The sequence below is a fragment of the Perkinsus marinus genome, assembly GCF_000006405.1.
Source record: "Perkinsus marinus ATCC 50983 genomic scaffold scf_1104296937906, whole genome shotgun sequence".
NCBI lineage: Eukaryota > Perkinsozoa > Perkinsida > Perkinsidae > Perkinsus > Perkinsus marinus.
The window spans coordinates 56,933-75,111 of NW_003213656.1; the positions used below are offsets into that span (position 1 = coordinate 56,933).

General features: G+C 51.4%; 5 protein-coding genes across 5 annotated transcripts; 4 read left to right on the forward strand and 1 right to left on the reverse strand.

Annotated features, from left to right (window-relative positions):
- Positions 1-1,091: 1,091 nt before the first annotated feature.
- Pmar_PMAR015263 (hypothetical protein) lies at positions 1,092-5,323 on the forward strand (the record flags this gene model as incomplete). The annotated part of the gene is made up of 13 exons (XM_002782896.1): positions 1,092-1,161; positions 1,213-1,366; positions 1,449-1,561; positions 1,607-1,689; positions 1,744-1,810; positions 1,853-1,922; positions 2,034-2,140; positions 4,485-4,558; positions 4,602-4,694; positions 4,751-4,816; positions 4,868-4,981; positions 5,029-5,129; positions 5,287-5,323. 13 exons carry the CDS (start codon positions 1,092-1,094, stop codon positions 5,321-5,323), a joined length of 1,149 nt encoding a protein of 382 aa, XP_002782942.1.
- Positions 5,324-5,570: 247 nt separating this feature from the next.
- Pmar_PMAR015266 (conserved hypothetical protein) lies at positions 5,571-7,278 on the forward strand (the record flags this gene model as incomplete). Its single annotated transcript, XM_002782897.1, has 3 exons — positions 5,571-6,363; positions 6,546-6,654; positions 6,843-7,278. The coding sequence occupies 3 exons, from the start codon at positions 5,571-5,573 to the stop codon at positions 7,276-7,278; spliced, it is 1,338 nt and encodes a 445-aa protein (XP_002782943.1).
- Positions 7,279-8,545: 1,267 nt separating this feature from the next.
- On the reverse strand, positions 8,546-9,915 carry Pmar_PMAR015267 (proteasome subunit alpha type, putative). Its single transcript, XM_002782898.1, has 9 exons — positions 9,752-9,915; positions 9,635-9,703; positions 9,522-9,578; positions 9,282-9,359; positions 9,143-9,232; positions 9,000-9,085; positions 8,894-8,951; positions 8,709-8,776; positions 8,546-8,658 (listed from the first exon to the last, which is right to left on the reverse strand). The coding sequence occupies exons 1-9, from the start codon at positions 9,899-9,901 to the stop codon at positions 8,604-8,606; spliced, it is 711 nt and encodes a 236-aa protein (XP_002782944.1). The 5' UTR covers positions 9,902-9,915; the 3' UTR covers positions 8,546-8,603.
- Positions 9,916-12,062: 2,147 nt separating this feature from the next.
- Positions 12,063-13,254, forward strand: Pmar_PMAR015268 (conserved hypothetical protein; the record flags this gene model as incomplete). Its single annotated transcript, XM_002782899.1, has 6 exons — positions 12,063-12,124; positions 12,172-12,416; positions 12,465-12,615; positions 12,665-12,806; positions 12,880-12,971; positions 13,032-13,254. 6 exons carry the CDS (start codon positions 12,063-12,065, stop codon positions 13,252-13,254), a joined length of 915 nt encoding a protein of 304 aa, XP_002782945.1.
- A 646-nt stretch (positions 13,255-13,900) lies between these two features.
- Positions 13,901-16,865, forward strand: Pmar_PMAR015269 (RNA-binding protein, putative; the record flags this gene model as incomplete). The annotated part of the gene is made up of 15 exons (XM_002782900.1): positions 13,901-14,062; positions 14,114-14,208; positions 14,254-14,402; positions 14,513-14,643; positions 14,689-14,763; positions 14,825-14,922; positions 14,984-15,132; positions 15,186-15,390; positions 15,512-15,602; positions 15,650-15,718; positions 15,767-15,852; positions 16,207-16,307; positions 16,360-16,538; positions 16,589-16,678; positions 16,725-16,865. The coding sequence occupies 15 exons, from the start codon at positions 13,901-13,903 to the stop codon at positions 16,863-16,865; spliced, it is 1,821 nt and encodes a 606-aa protein (XP_002782946.1).
- Positions 16,866-18,179: the final 1,314 nt, after the last annotated feature.

The window sequence follows — 18,179 nt, forward strand, 5'->3', positions numbered from 1 at the left end:
GCCACGCTGAAAGGTGTAATCATCTGGGAAGCCAGCAGGTCTGCAGAATGAAGCATGCATCATCGAGCACCAAGACTGGAGGCTCTATACCTAAACGCTGGCTTCTTTCCCTCGCTGGCAGAACTTCGTCCAGCTCCCTCAGCTCCGTCCTTATGCTCCGGCGAGGTATTGTTGCTACTCGTCTGCGTTGTTAGAGGGGAAGGCGGTCCCTCTTCCAGTGAAGGAGCAGTCGACATCAAAAAGGAAGCTCTAGTCTAGCGATCCTCAGGGCTAACTCAAGACGACAGTATGATGGAAAACACGCCCCCTTTGATGCATGCCTACTCCTTCCTCAAAGCACTACCTTCTTGTTCCTCCTCGCAGGGCATTGGCAAGCCGGTTTTCATGTTTCTCTGAGGAGGATGAGACGTTCGTCTAACGGCACATACCTCCCCTTTCACTGGGATCGGTTTGGAAGCTTCCTTTCCAACTCCAGGCTCTTAAACTTCGTTGACGGCAAACCCTGCCAGGCTGAAACACCGAATTATTACCGCTTGTGTAGAGTCAATGACGAATATAAGATTACTACCTCTCTCTCTGGCCTCCACCAGCTCTGACGTCTCCATCTTGAGAGTGCAGAGCTCTGTCCCATGTCGGTCCACTGACCGAGAGCTGACTACCATCATAGAAGCGGTCAGGATCGTCAATCCGGCATGCTACTTTCAAGCATCACCGCATCAGGAGTGCGTAACAGGGGGAAATGGGCAAGGCTTCAACCTCACCTAGCGACACCGCATTAACGTCCTCTCCAATGAAGGATCTGCATGTTCCCGACAGTAAATCTTTCGTCATTAGCGCTCGCCCTGCGCTCACTTCGAAGATTTCGGAGAAATAGAAGGTAGTAGCAGTCCTTGTGCTGAGATTCAATGGAGATTCACCCGCTTTACGCGAAGTGGCGTGAAACTCGGTGAAAAACGCGATATTCGCTCTATGCACTAGTCGTGAAATTCGTTTTTCACCAGTGCTTTTCATATCACGGGCGAAACTCCAATAGAAGTGGGATGATAACTCTATGGACTGAAGCTGAGAGCCTTTCTCTGTTAGTTGAGTGAATGCAGCAACCATTGGACGTAGGAGCATCGACGGAGAGCAAATCCAAGAGGGCTCGTCTTAGCCTCCCTGGTGAGGGGGAAGGGATGACTGCCTCCTTCCTGGTGAGGCTGTTGTGGGTAGGTAGACGGGAGCACAGACCATCGATGGTTCACACTATCGAGAGAGTAATGGCAGAGCTCCAGGACCTCAGTAGCTTGCCGCTAGCAGTAGAGTTGGAGGGGATGAAGACTGACTATACATTCTCCGAGAACGATCTTAGGAGGGTCTGTGAAAGGTAATGTAGCCTCTATTCGCACGACTCTGAGAAATCAAGTTTACTGCTGTCTTTACTCGGTACTGGAAGCGGCGTGCTCAAGGTACGGACCAGTGCACACCTTGGAGCTCCTGGACTCAGTATCGGCCCCTGATGTTGCCCTGATAGCGTTCGTCAACAAAGAGGATGCCATGGAGTTCCTTAACCACATGAATGGTACCATCACCTACTCCACACAGTCCTGTCGCTAGTTGTTAATAGGAATGCCTGTGAAGGTTGATGGGGGCAGCACTGTAGTGGTGAGGGTATCACCTTTCTGCCGAGAAACGGAGGCTAAACTGCGAGTAGTAACAGCAGCAGCAGCCCTACTCGAACGATCATCTTCTAGCTTCCTTCAGCGCAACCTGGAGCTGGCTTTGGGACAGTCAACTCTGCGGAACAGTGGTTTGTTCGACTCAGCTGACGGTGGGTATTCTCGACCGGAATGCGGCGATTGGCCTGGTGCAGGTGAGGACGATGGTCAGTGGTCTGCCCCCAAGCAGTGGTGCTGCCGTTTCGTCATCGGAGCTGAAAGAATGTGATATATGATCCTGGGCCTCGGACGGATGTGTCTTCATCAATCACCGAACTTTCTGGACCTTCGAAGAATTGAAGAGCATATGGTTTAGTTATGAAAGCGTTCTATCAGGCATAAGGACTTCCCTCTCGTGGGTCGTATTATAGGCCCTAATGGGGAGCATATGAAGACTATACATGCCGCTACTGGGGCTAAGCTCAGGCTTAGAGGGAAACGAAGTATGGCCTGGGTGAAGTGGGAGAAGAGTGGTAGTCAATACAGGTAATTTCAGAGAGGGCCCAGAGAATATGGAATCGGATGAACCTATGCATCTATGTGTCAGTAGGTCTGGGGTGAATGACCACCGCTCGAGACCCGACCTTGGGTATCGTGTAGGTAACACTAGTGAGGTTGCATACCGCCGTACATGCGAGCTAGTGGAGAACCATATGAGGTCTGTGTACGATGACTATGCTATATGGTGCGACCAGCGGGGAATACCAGTACTAAGGGGTATCCCTGGGAGCCACTTTAAGGATCTCGTCGGAGTAGGTGCCGGCCATACAAATGATAGTGGTCGAGGGCAAAGCTACAGAGTCGCTGGATCAGAAGCTGAATGAACTTTACTTAGCTCAGAACCAGGCTGTGAGTTGGTGTTATCACCAGTGGTACCGAGCTGTGCTGTGCAGCCTCCAGTCCCCGAGGCCCCTCCTGCTCCTCCGAGTCTGATACCCATTGAAGTAAGCTGATGCTCTGGACCTGCTCCGGTCACTGTAGCTCAGCACTTGGTCGCTTTCAACTATCGCAATCCCGACTTCAACAAGAAATTCGGCGGTATGAGTAGTAAGGAGGATGATACTAGAGAGGAGGGCAATGGGAGAATGGAAGTGACAGACCTGGAGGACGAGGATGATGACGAGGGTGCCCCCCCAACTAGTGACACACATGTTAGCATTTGCCTAGTCTTGTAGCTATTGTGGACCCGCGTCTGCTACAACCCGACGACCCGTCCCTAAAGCCCAGGGCTGATGGTTCAGATGTGCTACTTCATACGAGGTGTCTCCTGCGATGTTGTATCAGGTGTGTCGCCACTGGCTGAAGAACCGCTGTAACTATGGTGATACGTGCAGTTTCAAGCACGTAAGGAGTGTTGTGAGGCGATGGTATTCCCGTAATGGTGCCACAGGTCCTTCCTGAGGGTATGGTAGTCCCTCCTGGTGTAGCTGGTCCAGGAGTAGCACCACCGAGACGTCCGAAGAAGATGGATGTGCCCAAGGAGGCAGCCTCGGCCTAATTCATGCCATCATGTTTCACGTCAATGCAGTGCTGCTCAGCAATAGCTGATGTTGCTGAGACCCCTTGTCCTGTTGTGTTGGTCAACCATTGTATAATATCTCTCATCGTCTTCACATAGTTGTTAGTGGCAGCATGTCAACGACAACAGCAGCATTGTCCGAGGTAGCTGCATCACCAGCCCCTGCGAGCCCACCCCCGATGGACCCTCGTCGCCAACAGAAGCGGTCATTGGCGAGCCTGGCTATGTCTGAGGGCCTTGCTGGAGGACATGGGACTGCTGGACTAGTTGGTGAGGCATCTCAAAGGCCTTTGTCGGTATGTATTGTAGAACGATAGGTAACGTTACTAGTGGTGGTAGGATCAACCCTTTCCTCGCCTACCAGAATGACGTCTCTCAAGCTGGTGAGCCCTTCCCGTTCAATGTCACAATCAGGGGGACTTTCCCATCAGGTGATTTATCCTCGTGCGCGTTAGTGCTCATGCTCGAGGGCATTCCCAAGGACTTCGCCTTCTCGGAAAACGACCTCTGGGCTACCTTTTCTCGGTGAGCTCTTTCCCCTGGAGTCAGCCGCCCGTTATTCTGATTCTTCCTCTTACCAGTTACGGGCCATTGAAAACAGTGCAGCTTCTAGACTCGGTGTCAGCTCCTGATGTAGCCCTCCTGGAGTTTCAGAACAACTCCGACGCATACGAGTGTCAAAGGCACCTAGATGGTAGTCGTCCTTCCACTCGCTGGTCCGACCAGAGATGTACTGTAACCCGGTAAGGTACTGTCCTTAAGATTGAAGGAGACACTTGTGTCGCTCGGGTCAAGCAGTTCAGTCAGGAGATGGAGAAGCACTTGAGAGTAACTGCCACCAGCCTAGACTCCGTGTTCTGATGCACACTCCTCAGGGCCTTCTCGAGACGGCAGCAGCGGCATCTCTGCAGTATCAAGTCGCACGAGGTAGATCTCCAGCTGTCCGTGGATAGGCGTAGTTTATCTCCCTTAGATGGAGAGTCGATTCTCAGTGACCCCGAGGCCCTTGGCGGCCCAGCTGCTAACGCCGGTAAATGGTGTGCCAGGTAAGCATAGGTCTGCTAGTTCCTGTCAAGACGTGCTTAGGTTCGTGATCGGCGCTGAACGCATGCACAAGGACTTCCCCATTGTTGGTCGTATTATTGGGCCGAATGGAGAGCATATGAAGCTGATCCATCATAAGACAGGGGCCAAGCTCAGACTTAGGGGCCGGAGAAGTAACTGCATCTCCTACGCCCTGGGGTTTCAATTTTACTGTTCTGCTGTAGGCAACTTCCGTGAAGGGCCCGAGAACAAGGAGTCAGACGAGCCCCTGCATCTCTGTGTATCGAGCCATGACGAGGTAATAAGCCGGTACTGTGGCCCATCAGATTGATAACTTATAGGTATCCTATAGGAGAACTTGCGAGATGGTGGAGCACCTTATGAAGGGCGTCTATCATGACTATGGTGAATGGTGTGCTCAGAGAGGCATACCAGTAAGCTGCTGAATCCTTATCGATCGTGTCCCTGGTAGCGACCATATTGTATGCAGATACCAGCCATCCAGATGATCATGGTAGAAGGGTCGACTCACGAGTCTCTAGAGGAGAAGCTCCAGGTAGGGCATGGTTCACCAGGCAGGGGTTTTCTGCTATGCATGCGGCTTCAGGAGCTTTACTCTTCACAGAATCTCACAATACCCTCACCGGGCTCTGTGGAGGAGGAGGGGGACAAAGCGGTGGACCCGCGCCTAGCAGAGGCACATCTACCTATCTTTGACGCGGTAAGAGTAGACCTACTCGTTTCTGATTTTCATCCATGCATATTCAGAGTCAAACTGGCCCTGCCTATAAGAGGATCCGTAGTGACATCAATTCTGTGAGCAAAGTGTGCCGTCACTGGCTACGTGGACAATGCCACTACGGCGACCGGTAGGTTATTCTCGTTGCTACAATTGAGCCGTCATTCCTATCAAACAGGTGTAGCTTTCGGCATGTGGTACCTCCTGGGATGGCCCCTCCTCCACAGGGGGTGGTGTTTATACAGCAGCCGTCGGGTGATGACGATAAGCCTGCTGGTCCTTCGTAGCTGGTTGGTCTATCTTCGCGTCTATGCGCGGCCTTAATATGCTTACAGCTTCGTCTTTCAAAGACAACTTAAAGCTTATGCTCGAGAAAAATAAGAGGCAATATGAAGTATGACATTACCGTCATCGTAGTCCAACTTTCCCGATGTTTACTATTCGCTGCTATCATAGCAATATCAACTGATCATTCACTACCTACACGTTCACTCCTCCAAAGCCCCATCTCTTTGCGTTATCAGTACGAGTCGGTGGATGTCAGTACAGTACTCTACGAAGCGTGTCATCCATGGCAAGCAGGGATGGTCGGGAGGTGGTCTTCGGCAGGCGAGCGATCAGGCCTGGTTCGACAGAGAACACGTTGCCTAGGGCCAGGTCTGCCCAGTTTGGGAGGCGTGCTGTCAAGGGCACTATAGAGTCATCGGAGGCTAAGCCGGTCCTGTACAGTGAGGGACTTAGGGGGTATACGGGGCGGTTATGGCGACGAGAGAATGCGACCAACGAGTCCGATGAAGACAATCCTTCTCTTCGACTCTATCAGTCGGGCAAGCTGAGAGCACCGACGGTTGCCATGCCTGGCAAGTCACGGCTGGAACGTATCAGTGATGCCGTGGCTGCCGACTTGCGCCGTCTCGTCTTCGGTGGGAATTCTCATGTGTGCCCCTCTGGGTGGCAACACGGCTTCATCCTTGCCGACTGTGACGTGCCGTACTGCTTGGTTCAAGCACAGGGTGGACCTTGTGGAGTCTTGGCAGCTGTCATGGCGTATATGCTGAAAGCCATGCGGGAGAAGTTTCCTACGGCTCCTCATGGTGGGTTGCCACATCTCCTTGGAGTGCTAAAGGCCAGTCGAGGTACCATGCCTTCCATCACCAAAGCTGATCGAAGGGCTCTTCTGGTGGAGGCTATTGCGGACATTCTGTGGCGCATCGCAGAGGCCTCTCCGAGCCATACAGTTCATTTAGTTTGTGATTTGCGCAGTCCAGAGAGACCTCACCACGGGTCGATGAACACACTGACCAGCAAGGCAGATGCGATATCAGCATTACAGTGTGCAACACTCTATGAGGAGTATACACGAGGTAGCAGCATTCACCGTTCTTAATAGATGATCCTAGGGAGAACGGCTGGTGTATGTTGCCTTCCCAATAACTGTACACATTGCCATAGGCCGTCTTTGAGACATCGAGACAGTGCTGTTGGTTTCAGCTCCATTCACGAGGGCCTCCTATGACGTGAGATATGAAGCATCTCTCAACGGCAGGTACAGGACTGATCTCCTTCGTATACTCGGCTCTCCTCACCAGAGGACTTACCTCTATCCGGGAGGATACAGACGATCCGGATGGAGTCACCATGCTTGGTGCTCATGGGTAAGTCATTTGCTCTATTACCGATCACCAGTAGGAAATCGTTTTCTCGCTTTCTCAAGCCGCTTCCTCTAGGGTCCAGGTTTCATGAGAGCTATGCCTTTGTCGATTAGGGAAGGTCTGTTTGTCGCTACCTCTCTCCCATATTCAACCTCCGGCATACACCCCACTGGTTTACTCAGCTGCCTCAGGTATTGCACCCAAGAACTCGTCAACCTACTCCTCGTGGGAAGGGCAGTGTCCAACACTTTCGATGGTCAGCGTGACTTGGATGGTCTCACTCTACGAGGAGTGGATGCATCTGTCAGCTGTCCCATCGGCCTTCTCAGCCTCTATGAGCACTTCGAGTGCATGCAAGTCGGCGATAAACTCAAACACCCGACTGCTGGCATCTGGTTGGTCTGTGCCGAGAGCCACTACTCCCTCCTTTACGCCGACGGGCCATCTGATGACGATGTTGTGGAGTTACGGTATATTGATCAGCTCATGGCGGATGAAGGAGAATACCACATCACATTGCGACGCTCCAATAGAGTGGCTCCTGCTAAAGGCATGATAGAGCAGTGTATACGTACAAGATGGCAACACTACGACATATCGTGGAACGGTAGGGACCCGATACTGTGAGGCTCATCATGTTCCACCATGTACTGCTTTCCAATCTGTGGAGTTGGCTACTTGTTCGGGAGAAGGGATGTTCGCATGCCATAACTCAGCAATGCTCGAAACGATGCTTGGATCTTTAAAGAAGCCATCTATTGCTAAGCTATTTTCTTGATGGCTACTCAGTGCCAGGCAACATGAGTAGGACCGTCTGCAGTCACTACCCGTGCGAGCATCCTTTCTGCGTTGGTATCCATCAATGGCCAGTCCGCCACAGAGGAGTGCCTTCGCCTACAGAGGCGCTGTGATAGAGGTAAGCACGTGATCCCTCGGTTCGACGCTATCAGGGGATGGACACGCACTGCTAACCTGGCCGCAAACTAGCCATTTCAGGACGCAGACCTTCACGACATACACCTGAATCACCTTGCTCGTTCTCAGGACTCACCTGAGAAAGCATAGTCGGACAGTTTGGGAGCTGTACGGATTCCGGGTTGTAGGATCTCGCTACTATGAACTATAGTGGCCTCGCGAGAGCCTACTGCCTATCGCATAACAATTGACCATGCACTTATCGCAGCTCCACTGCTGGCCTGGTGCAGTCCCTACTATTAGAGTACTCGGCAAGACCCCTCTCCTGAATGCTCCGGTCACCCCTCGTCCGCTGTGGAGCTGAGGCAGATCACTCGAATGTCGCGATGGATTATGTACAAAGATTGCTGGCCTACCCTGGCTAATTAGATAATCTACGAGAATCATGGTACGGCATGCGCTGTACATATTTCAAAAACTAATTTCGGCGGCATTCCGTATTTGTCTGCCTCTGCTTCTTGTTAATGGGTAGTTGGGTTATATGAGATCGCAGTTGGATCATTACAGGCTCGTCCGTGCCATTGTCATCGGTATGGCAGTGTGCTGGTGATAGAGATGTAGTGCAATAGTCTCGAAATGTGAACGACTTGCCGAACAGAAGGGCCCTGCTTGGCAATACGCTCCAACTCAATGAATAAGATAATAAAATCTCAATATTTAGTGCACAACAACAGCACAAGGACTTTGTATTCTCGCTCGGGAAGTCGTCCATCACCTGATGCCTGTTCGAACTTCGTCTCAGCTCCTCGTTGCCAGCTATCTCCTTCGGCATTATGCCTCCCATCACCTTGGTAACGTACAGTGTAGTTGAGTAATGTGTACTAACAAGGGAAACAGTCATTTGATCACCCTAGCTATCCTGCCCGTCCTTTCTACTCTACGCAAGCACTTAGTATCAAACTGAGAAACTCTCGAAAATAATGACGCACGTCATCATCATAATCGCGCAAGAGTCACAAAGTGTCTTAGGATTAACATTACTCAACCTCACTCAAATAATCCTTGATCTCCGCAGGTGTTAGCACTCGGAATCTGCGAGGGAGAGTCCCGATCCAGAGATGATGATCATGACAACGTTTTACCTTTTCTCCTCAGAAGAGACAATGCCGATCTCGATATTATGCTCATTAATAGCACCTTCGAATCCCTCCTAAAAGATGACCACATACAACTCTTTTGCACAGCTCACATCGCTGAGTGGGTACAATCAAACGAGTTCAGCAGCAGCAGAAAAAGCAAAGAGAACAATTCCTTCCCCCAGTACGACCTTCAAAGTGAGAATAGCCGTATGAATAGCATCCTCCAACTCGATGTCTTCAGAGTATCTGAGAGGCGACGAGTGACCCAAACGAAGGTAGTGTCGATTCTCATACCTCTTCTCAAGGAAAGACTTCGCGTTGGCATAGTTCTTGCCAATAGCAGAAGCCTTCCATCCGAAGAAGGCTCCACTAGGGTCGACCTGGTTTTATAACCATAGTGACTCAAAATGCCGAGCAGAGACGTAAAGTGTTCTCACCTGGTATAGCTGAGGACCCTCCGTCTCATCCCAGCCAGCAATCATGAGGGATATGCCGAAAGGACGCACGCCACCTGATTGGGTGAACTCCTGAAGCAGAACGTCTCAAGTTTCTCAGCTTGAACAACAACGACCGCACTTGCATGACATTCGCAACCTCTCTTGTGAGCTGTCGAACGGGGATCTCGTCCTCGTAGGTACACCAGTACTGTTGGGCCTGAGAACACCACACTGTCTCAGTTGACCGTTGATGTTCTTTTCCATTCGATATTGTATACGCGGATAGAAATACTCCAGCGGAATACCATGCGCAATAGGATCAGTCAGATTACGTGGTAGAAGGATGAATTGGCGCGAGTGAAGCTATGCTCATTACTACCTGCTTTCGGCCACGAGACAGTATGACTCGGAAGTCCGGAGGCATACCAGCGAACACCTGACAGAGGTTAATACAACGACGCTACCCACACCCTCCCTTCATGAGAGTATTACGCATCCTATCCTGTTGGTGAAGTTGTCCACCTTGCGGATGGAATCCTCCTCGGCCAGAATAGTTTGGAACTGCATTCAGCAATGAGAAGAACTGCACTTAGCAGGAGTCGAACCTACCTTCTTCTCGGTGGCCAGCACTACGCCATTCTTAGCCTTAATCCCCAAGGCGGGTTTCCCCATCGATACCGCATTGAGAGCATACTCGATCTGACCCAACTTACCGGAGGGGGAGAAGGTAGTCAACGAGAAGGAGTACTCGGAGTCCATATTGGGTGATAGAAAAACACGACCGGTACTACAAAAAGCCTCGAGCCTTGATATGTCGAGTAAGCGCCTGAACCTGCTCGGACGCTACCAGGCGAGATATCAAGCACGACAACCGCAGGTCGACTTTTGTTTGTATACGACACGGGAAAATAGGAGAGAAATGTCCTTGCCGGGTTTCGAACCCGGGACACAGCAAAAACAGCAACATGTTCATTTAGGAACATGACTAGTAGGCTTACTAAGTTCGATGAGGAGGGCGGCAAGGCTTGTGACTTCTCTGTTGGTTTGCCGTTGCTCTGAACTCGACATGCTTGTGAATATCGATTGCCCCCTGAGGGGCCTGCTGGGCTTCTACTCAGCAGAGAGGGGCCTGGTAAGACTTCATCCATCATCGTAGATTCATGCACGCTTTCCAGTCCGACAAGTCATGGATATATCGGATTACCTCCAGCTCAGCGATCCAAGACTGGTAGAGAAGCTCAGATAGCAGACTGTAGTTGTGGGATACGAAGGGAAGGCGCCAAGCACTGCAGGCTACTCTGGAGGGTCATCGTTGAACGCGGCCTTGCTTCAGGGCAAGCCGCCTCTCAGTACTACTGAGGAGGTTAAGGAGGGCTTTATGCTGGACTTGCCCTCCAGGGAACCGCAGGTCGTGGCTGCCTAGTGGATTGCACGCCTTCGCACGGTCCAAGGTCCAGTGGGTACGGGAATATTTCCGTAAGGGGAATTACAAGGGGCAGTGCACAATCCTATTGGAGGGCAGGGTGGTAATAAGATAACTCGCCTCCCTAGGGGCTAGGGAAAGCTGCCTAAAGTGATGCCATAGGTGATTGGTCCACAGCGGCTAGCGGTATTCCTGTCTATGCTTGTATTGCTTCTTATGTCGTTGAAGATGGTACTGCATGTTTCCCTCGTCTTATCGACTCTGCGGAAGAGCTGGGCGGAGCAGTGGTAACAGGCCATTGATCATTAGTGATTGCCTCTTCTCCAGTCGCCGTGTTATTCACGGGCTTTCTGGACTATGTCTTGTTGCCGCTCTCGTGGGCGATACCATCTTTCTGTCGAATAACGCGAGAGAATCCTTCGCTGTGCGCTCGTCTGATATTCTTATCCTCGCGGCATTTACTGATCCTGATATCATACCATGTAGCGATCCTGGAGATCATTTGGAAGAGGTCATGGCAGAGATAAGGCCCCAGCAATCGGTTCATAGGTGTACAACCTCATAGTAACGATCCGACACCCTTCAGGACACCTCAGGATCAGAATGGTGTTGCGGTGAAGCAGAAGTGGTGTCGTAAGCATTACGTTGGGAATCGCTGGTGTGTTAGGTTAGGCAATTGCCGGATATACTGGGCCCATAGGAGTCACCATTGTAGCGTTTACGATGTTACGTACTTTGATCACCATTGTGCTGTACTTGGTAGGGTTGAGCAGTACTTTTGATCTCTTATAGGCACTCCTGACATGCTCCTGCCGACTGCAGCGGGTGAAATGAATATATATATATATATATATATATATATATATATATATATATATATATATATATATATATATATATATATATATAAGGCAGCTATGGTAAACCTGGAATTTTCTCTCTGGATCACGGGACTATGCTCAGGCCAAGTTCGCACCTCGAATTCGAACTGTCTGTCGGAACTGTACGATTGAGTCACAACATTCATGGAACACTTGCCATGGTACACTCCCATATAGACCAGTTTGTCATGAACAGCGGTCCTTGAGTTCGGTGGTGGTAGTCTACTTCAGCTCTACTCAGTGGACTCGACTGTTCTGTGGTCCCATTATGTCCGCGCCTCCCTCGTCCGACAGTCCTGTGAGGATGGGTCGCGGCCTGTGGTCTGATGTATTAGCAGCAGTCGTGAGGACAATGGACACCCCTCCACAAGTTGGAGAGGAAACTACCTTTGTTGACTCTCAAGGTTACCAGTGTACTGCAAGAATCATCAAACGGGTGCAGCCGAGCGAGGAGCCCGAGATGTCGATCTCATTCAAAATACCAGCTGACGTAGTAGTGGAGAGGGAAGGAGCTCAAACGGGCTTGGGGGATGCTGCTGAGACCGGAGGGGACGGTGCTTCGCACGATCTGGGCAGCATGAAGTTGTCCGTGAGGAATTCATTTCTGCATATTTCGATGAGCGATACAGCATATGATCAAGTTGGGGCAAAGGACATGGCACATCTACGAAGGAGAAGGTAGCAAATAAAGAATCACTCCAGGCGTGCGGCGATCGTCGTTGTAGGTCGAAAAGTGCTGATGCTGCAGCGGAAGGCGACGGAGCTGCTATCGCGATGCCTACTAAGGAAAGGGAGGAAGGGAGCCTTCACACTGGACAAATGAGCAAGTCTGAGACTCCCGCAACGGGTGTTAGCGAAGTCCCTACCGTTAACCCATCGAGCAGCATAAGTCAGAGGGAACCACCCAGTATGGTTTCCAGTACAGCCTCGTCGATGGCTCAATGCAGACCTCCGTCGTCATTGGTCGGCAGTAAGTTTCCGGACCGACCATCGAGAGCTCTGATTACTGTCTGACCAGGTGAGGTGCGGGATGATCCCAATGACCATCGGACGACTCTGATGATCCGCAACATCCCCACTAAGTTTACACAGTCGACTTTGCTTGAGGTCATCAACACTCATGGTTTCTCTTGTACCTACGACTTCTTCTACCTCCCTATAGACTTCCGGTACTACCATTGAATAAGTTGGTGGGTTCATTGATATGTACTTGCCCAGGTCGGAGAAGAATCTTGGCTATGCCTTTGTCAACTTCAACACACCGCAGCTCGCTCAAGCATTCAAGCGCGACTTTCACCACAAAAAGTTGAAATCACTGACCAGTCGGAAGGTTCTGGAAATCACTTATGCACGACTACAGGTACTCATGGTCATGGTCTGGCGCTCTCCCGGCACTGACACAATGGTGCGATATGAAGTTTGTTGTGCGTCAGGGCTTGCAAGCAAACGTCGATCTTTTCCGCAGCTCAGCCGTTACGTCGATGGCTGTACCGCAATACAAGCCGTTGGTATTCACTAAGGCAGGGTAGCAGGGTTGGCGGTTCAGTGTGGGAACGGACCGAGTGTTTGTGTCCTACCGTTTCAGAGTGCCGGTACCGATATCTTCCCTCGTTGGGGGAGGCAACAGGCAGCAGGGTAACACCCCTGGGGCTGGGGGCAGTTTTGGGACGGCCTCGTCATTCGAGAGCGAAACGGCTCCGAGTGTGACGTCAAGCGTGGCATATGCCAGGGCTGTCCAGCCTGGGATGATGTCGGGCATTCCGATGTCTGCTACTATGCATGAGGGATTCATCTACAACCCTTCGTAAGGCTAAGGTCAGCAGTCAGTGATAGGACTTTTGACCAGGCACTCACAGCACCCGGCTGGCAACATGGCGCCTATGATGCCGATGCAGATGTGGTATGGTCCCATCCCACAGCAAGGTGCCCAGCAACAGCAGCAGGGAGGGACACCTCACGTGCCACACAGTGAAGGCTATTTTGCTATGCCCCAGCAGCAGCAGCCTTATATGCAGCACCAGCCTCCCGCTCCTCGAATGGCACCTCCTCCACCGTCACCATCGCATCAACAACAATAACAATAGTAGCATTACCGATCAGCTACTTGTCATCAGCACTTGTAGTGTGTGTAAGTTGTTCGAGCTGAGTATTTCACTGGTTTGGTCAATACCATAAACTGTGCGCATCAGCGCCTTTATCAATGGTCTCCTCTCGTAGTGTAGGGCTATAGGATGTGAGTCTCCCAAGCCCAGGTCATGTTCTCATTGTGTGGTATCTGCAAGTCATAGTGTACTATTCCGTGCTCAGTAGTAGTGACCAAAGGGACGTCATCGGTTTTTCATCCCCACCGATCAAACGTGTTTTCTGCCTCGATTACAACATCACTGTCTCTGGCACATTATGTGTTGTGTCGGGGTCTTTACTTCTCACAGCTACTCTACAGCGTCATAAACTATGAGCCCCCGGCCAGGGCAATGGGAAAGAGCAGGGGAGAAGGGGGAGAATTGGTACGAGGATGCCGCTGGAGACTATCAAGAAGAGGGCTCGAGGAATGGCGGCAACGTGTTCCACCCGGAGATCTCCAGGGAGGAGCTTGCAGAGCTCCACTCTGTCAAGGTCGTTTTATTAGCCTCTCCGTCGGTCCAATACACGTGTCCTCTTATTCAGGTTGATTGCGTCGGGCCTGAGACCACTGAAGCAGATGTGTATGGTACTTTCTCTCGCTTTGGTGAAGTACGAGATATCTATATCCCTAAAGAGATGTGAGATGTCCTTAGTACCTAGTTTGATTCACTTCATCTGTGCAGGGATGGTGTTACTAATAAGCCTTTCTGCTTTGTCCGATATGGTTCTGAGGAGGAAGCACAGAAGGCCCTCACAGTTCGGGGTGTACGCCTCCCAGGTGGCCACGCAGAAGTGAGGGCCCAACTTTCGAAGAAACGCTCGAGTGACGCGGGTACGAGGCCACGCTCTGCGTCTTCTTCTCAACAACATGTTTCACAACCAACGCAGTCGTATTATAGTAATATCGCATTTTGGTACATCGTAGCGATCATAATATGGCAGGTCGGCGGGCATCATCTAAGCTGGAGGACCGGTCTCCAGTGAAGGCCAGAGACAATGTTCAACCCTATGATGGGGGTCGGAGGCCGCCCAAGGAGGGGGAAGAAGGAAAATCAGAGCTCTTTTCTGTCAAGGTAAACTTTTAGAGTAGTGAAGGAGCTTCGAAAAATTTGGACCAGGTATCGAACCTAGCTGCTGACACTGCACCAGCGGAACTGGTTCATATCTTCTCTATCTACGGCTTGGTCCGAGAGGTGATCGGTGGTGGAGCTGATTTGATTATTGTGGTGATTGATGGTTGCTGGTGACGCTCAGGTCTACATCCCAGAGGGGGTTTACTACGGCTTTGTACGTTTCGGGCGAGAGGAAGAGGCTGTGGCTGCTCTTGGTGCGGACCAGACGACAAGCCTACGGTAAATCTCTGCCTCCTACACATGCGTGCACTGCTGCGTGCACATGCGTATTGTTTGTCAGTGGCGCCATGAGGCCTATCAAAGTGGAGTTATCCTCGCGTAACAGGCAGCACTTCAAGCCTCTGGAGAGGAGGAGTTATACGGCCACTCCCTTCCCACAAGATGAGCAGCAGCAACAGTGGCAGCGAGAGAGAAATAACTATGGCGCTGGTCAGTGCCGGTCTCCGATAGAGCTCAGGTCTTTACTATCAACACTGCCTCAGACACGTTGCCAATGTCCCAACCTTATCCATCTTCCTCTAAATTCCCTTCGACCAACCCAGCCAACCCCATGCCTCCTCGAGCCCAGCCCTCCCCTAGTGCTCCTCAGCAGGGACGTTTCTCCCGGCCATCCTACGGTGACAGCCGACATCCAGCAGAACCTGGCCAAGCCAGTCGGAATACATCGCTAGCAGCAGCTCCTGCTGAGTACCATCCAACATTATACTCCTGCTCTTCCTCATTGCATTTCTATCCTATCCGTTCACCCGTGACTACCCAATACATCTCTGAGGCTCCATTTAGTAGTGATTGTTGCACTCCTGTTTAGGGGTAGAGTGCGGGGGCGACCGAACCCTGCGAGAGTCGAGGATCTACCACAGCTTGACAGGGAGACTCGAGATCGGCTCGTGTCAGTGAAGGTGAAGATTGTAACAGGGACGCAAGGGATGCTATGCGTTTTTTCCAGATTGATGGCCTCGATGATCCGGGAAAGTATCGGCAGGAAGTGTATGAACTGTTCAGTGAATTCGGCAAGGTAGATCTATAGGGAAGATGGATTGAGCTGTTCACATATCTCTTGTAGGTCCAAGAAGTTTATGTGCCAATGGCGCGGGCTTATGACCACCCGCATTATATGTTTGTGAGATACTCTACTACAGAAGAAGCAGAGTGAGTGAGGGGGACAAATTGCACAACCTCGCGAGCAATTGATCATCGTTCCGTATTGGGACCCTCTATGTGGGGCGCCACTGCCCCTGTAGGCTCTGGTGTGAAGCGGCGGTCCTCTGATCTAGTCGAAGAGTTAACAGGGCTTGTTAGCTCTCTGTCATCTCGCTAGCCCTAGTGTCCACATGGCACGTAGGGTCAGTAGATGTACAGAAAGTAAACTCCTTGAGTTCACGCATACGAGGCGTTCTGCTTCATATGACTGCCTAGTATATGCTCGAGGGATACTCCGTACCGATCGTAGAACCATTTTAACAACTAGAGCAGCTCTCACTAACTCCCCCCTCCTGCCCTCAGAGCCAGCTTGACGTTGAATGGCCGGATGGTTAATGGCTGGCCCATCCGGTGTGGCCTGGCTAAGCGGCCTCTAACATCCTCAACCCATGGTCAGTCTTCGGGTGAGTAAACAGCCATGTTCTATAGTCTCCCTATATGCACCCCTTCCTTCAGTCCCGGGGAGTAGTTGGAGTAGACGAGACCCCGCACCAGCATCGGGGTGGACCGAACAGGAGCAACAGCGAGGCTGGAGGGTATCAAACCCCGCTCGCCCGAGTGCTCCGGCTGAATCGAACTCCCGAGGTGATGCGGGTTATCGTACAGATAAGTATTACCCGCCGACGGGCGATCAGGTGAGCAGCCAAGAGAATTGGCCCAGCTTTCTCACGCCCATCTTACGTAGGGACCGCCATCGTCAGCTCCCAATCAACAGCAGAATGCGCATCGCCCGGTGCTATCAGCGCAAGACAGAGAGAGGATGTTCTCGGTGAAGGTGGGAGTCTGTTCAGATGAGACGGTCTGAGATTGTTCCGTTGCAGGTGAATAATGTCGGCTGGGAGACCACGGAAGCCGAAATTGAGGGAATCTTCTCTGATTATGGATACATCACTGAGGTCTATCATCCGAGGGACAAACCCTTCGCTTTCGTTCGTTTCGAAACTGAGCGAGAGGCCATGTGAGTAGGCTGTTTCCACATCCTTCTATTGCTGTCTTTGCTAGGAATTGCTTGAGAGCTAACGGAAGTCGCTACCTCCGTGGCAGACCTGTAGCCTGTGAGCTGTCCACCCGCGGCCCAGCAGGTATACTAGTAGTGTCTGTGTCGGTGCTGGAGCCCTGACCTGCTCAGATACTCGCCTAACGCGGGAGTACAATAGGCGTGGTAGATCGAGGAGTCGTAGTCCCCGCCGTGGTGGTTATTATCGTTGATGGCGAGTATTCCCTCCTCTCCATCCTCCCTCCTACCTGTCCACCACTAATCTCCCCGACCATTACCGTAATTGTTCATCATTGTAGTTTCCATAATGTTCACCTCTTGCCTTTCGTTCCCGAGCACTCTTCTTGTCCCTGTATGTGGTCCTCCAACCTGGGTCACCGGTTATGCCTGAACTCACCATTCAGAATATAGCCACAGTGAAGTGCCTCCTGTGAGTGAACCTGACATCACGGATATACTAGCTTCCTTCCTGCGGTTAAATGGATAGTTCTGTAGAGGGATGCCTTGTTCTGATCTACAAGCCTTTCCCTATGCAGTGCACCTCTTTCACTCTGTATAATGAGCGCTGGGGCTTCCTTGAGGACACCCACCTTCACACAGCTCAGCCGAGAGGTTCTTCAAACTTGACCCGCCGTTGAGATGAGCATTTGTGCACACCGGAAGTTTGACCAGTTCCTTCTGTCTCCCACGCTTCAACCACCCCGCTCAGGTGGATGGAATCTGCCTGAACGCTTCCCGAACAGAGTTATATGAAGATTTCGGTCAGTGTGTGGAAGCGTTGGATATCTATTCCCAAGGACAACAGGCCCGGTTTGGATACAGGCTGTTACGTCGTCCACTGAGTTTAGTCCCGAAGAGGGCCGGAATCGACAGGTATTCTCACATTCGAAGTGCCGAGGCCGCCTTGGAACTCGATAACCGCATCACCCTCCATGGCTGTTCAACTCTTCTTCATTGTTCGTTGGCAGCCCGTCACCATGTGTATGACTCACAGAATAATCGAAATACAGCAGGTACCTTCCATCCTCATGCTCTGACGATTACAGGATCAAGCCCATGGCAATCGTGACCATGTTTTAAGGCTCTAGTGAGTATCTCTTCCATGCTGTTACGGGTGGGCCCATGAATTCCCGTTGGTCTTATTCATCTCGGAACGGTAGCTGTCCCGTTTCCTATCCTGCCAGAGGTAGGGAGCAGTGGGATTCTGCTCCTCCGGGTATTATCATCGATTCTCGCCAGCCTGTTTGAGAGCTTTCCTCCTTTTCTGAGCTCCCAGCCG

Bases quoted from the DNA above. Each gene is read 5' to 3' on its own strand.
- Pmar_PMAR015267 (XM_002782898.1), bottom strand. From the start codon at position 9,901: ATGGACTCCGAGTACTCCTTCTCGTTGACTACCTTCTCCCCCTCCGGT. The intron at 9,704-9,751 runs GTAGGTTCGACT...TGCTGAATGCAG, and splicing joins TGCTGGCCACCGAGAAGAAG to TTCCAAACTATTCTGGCCGA. The intron at 9,086-9,142 runs GTGAGAACACTT...TTATAAAACCAG, and splicing joins AGGGTCCTCAGCTATACCAG to GTCGACCCTAGTGGAGCCTT.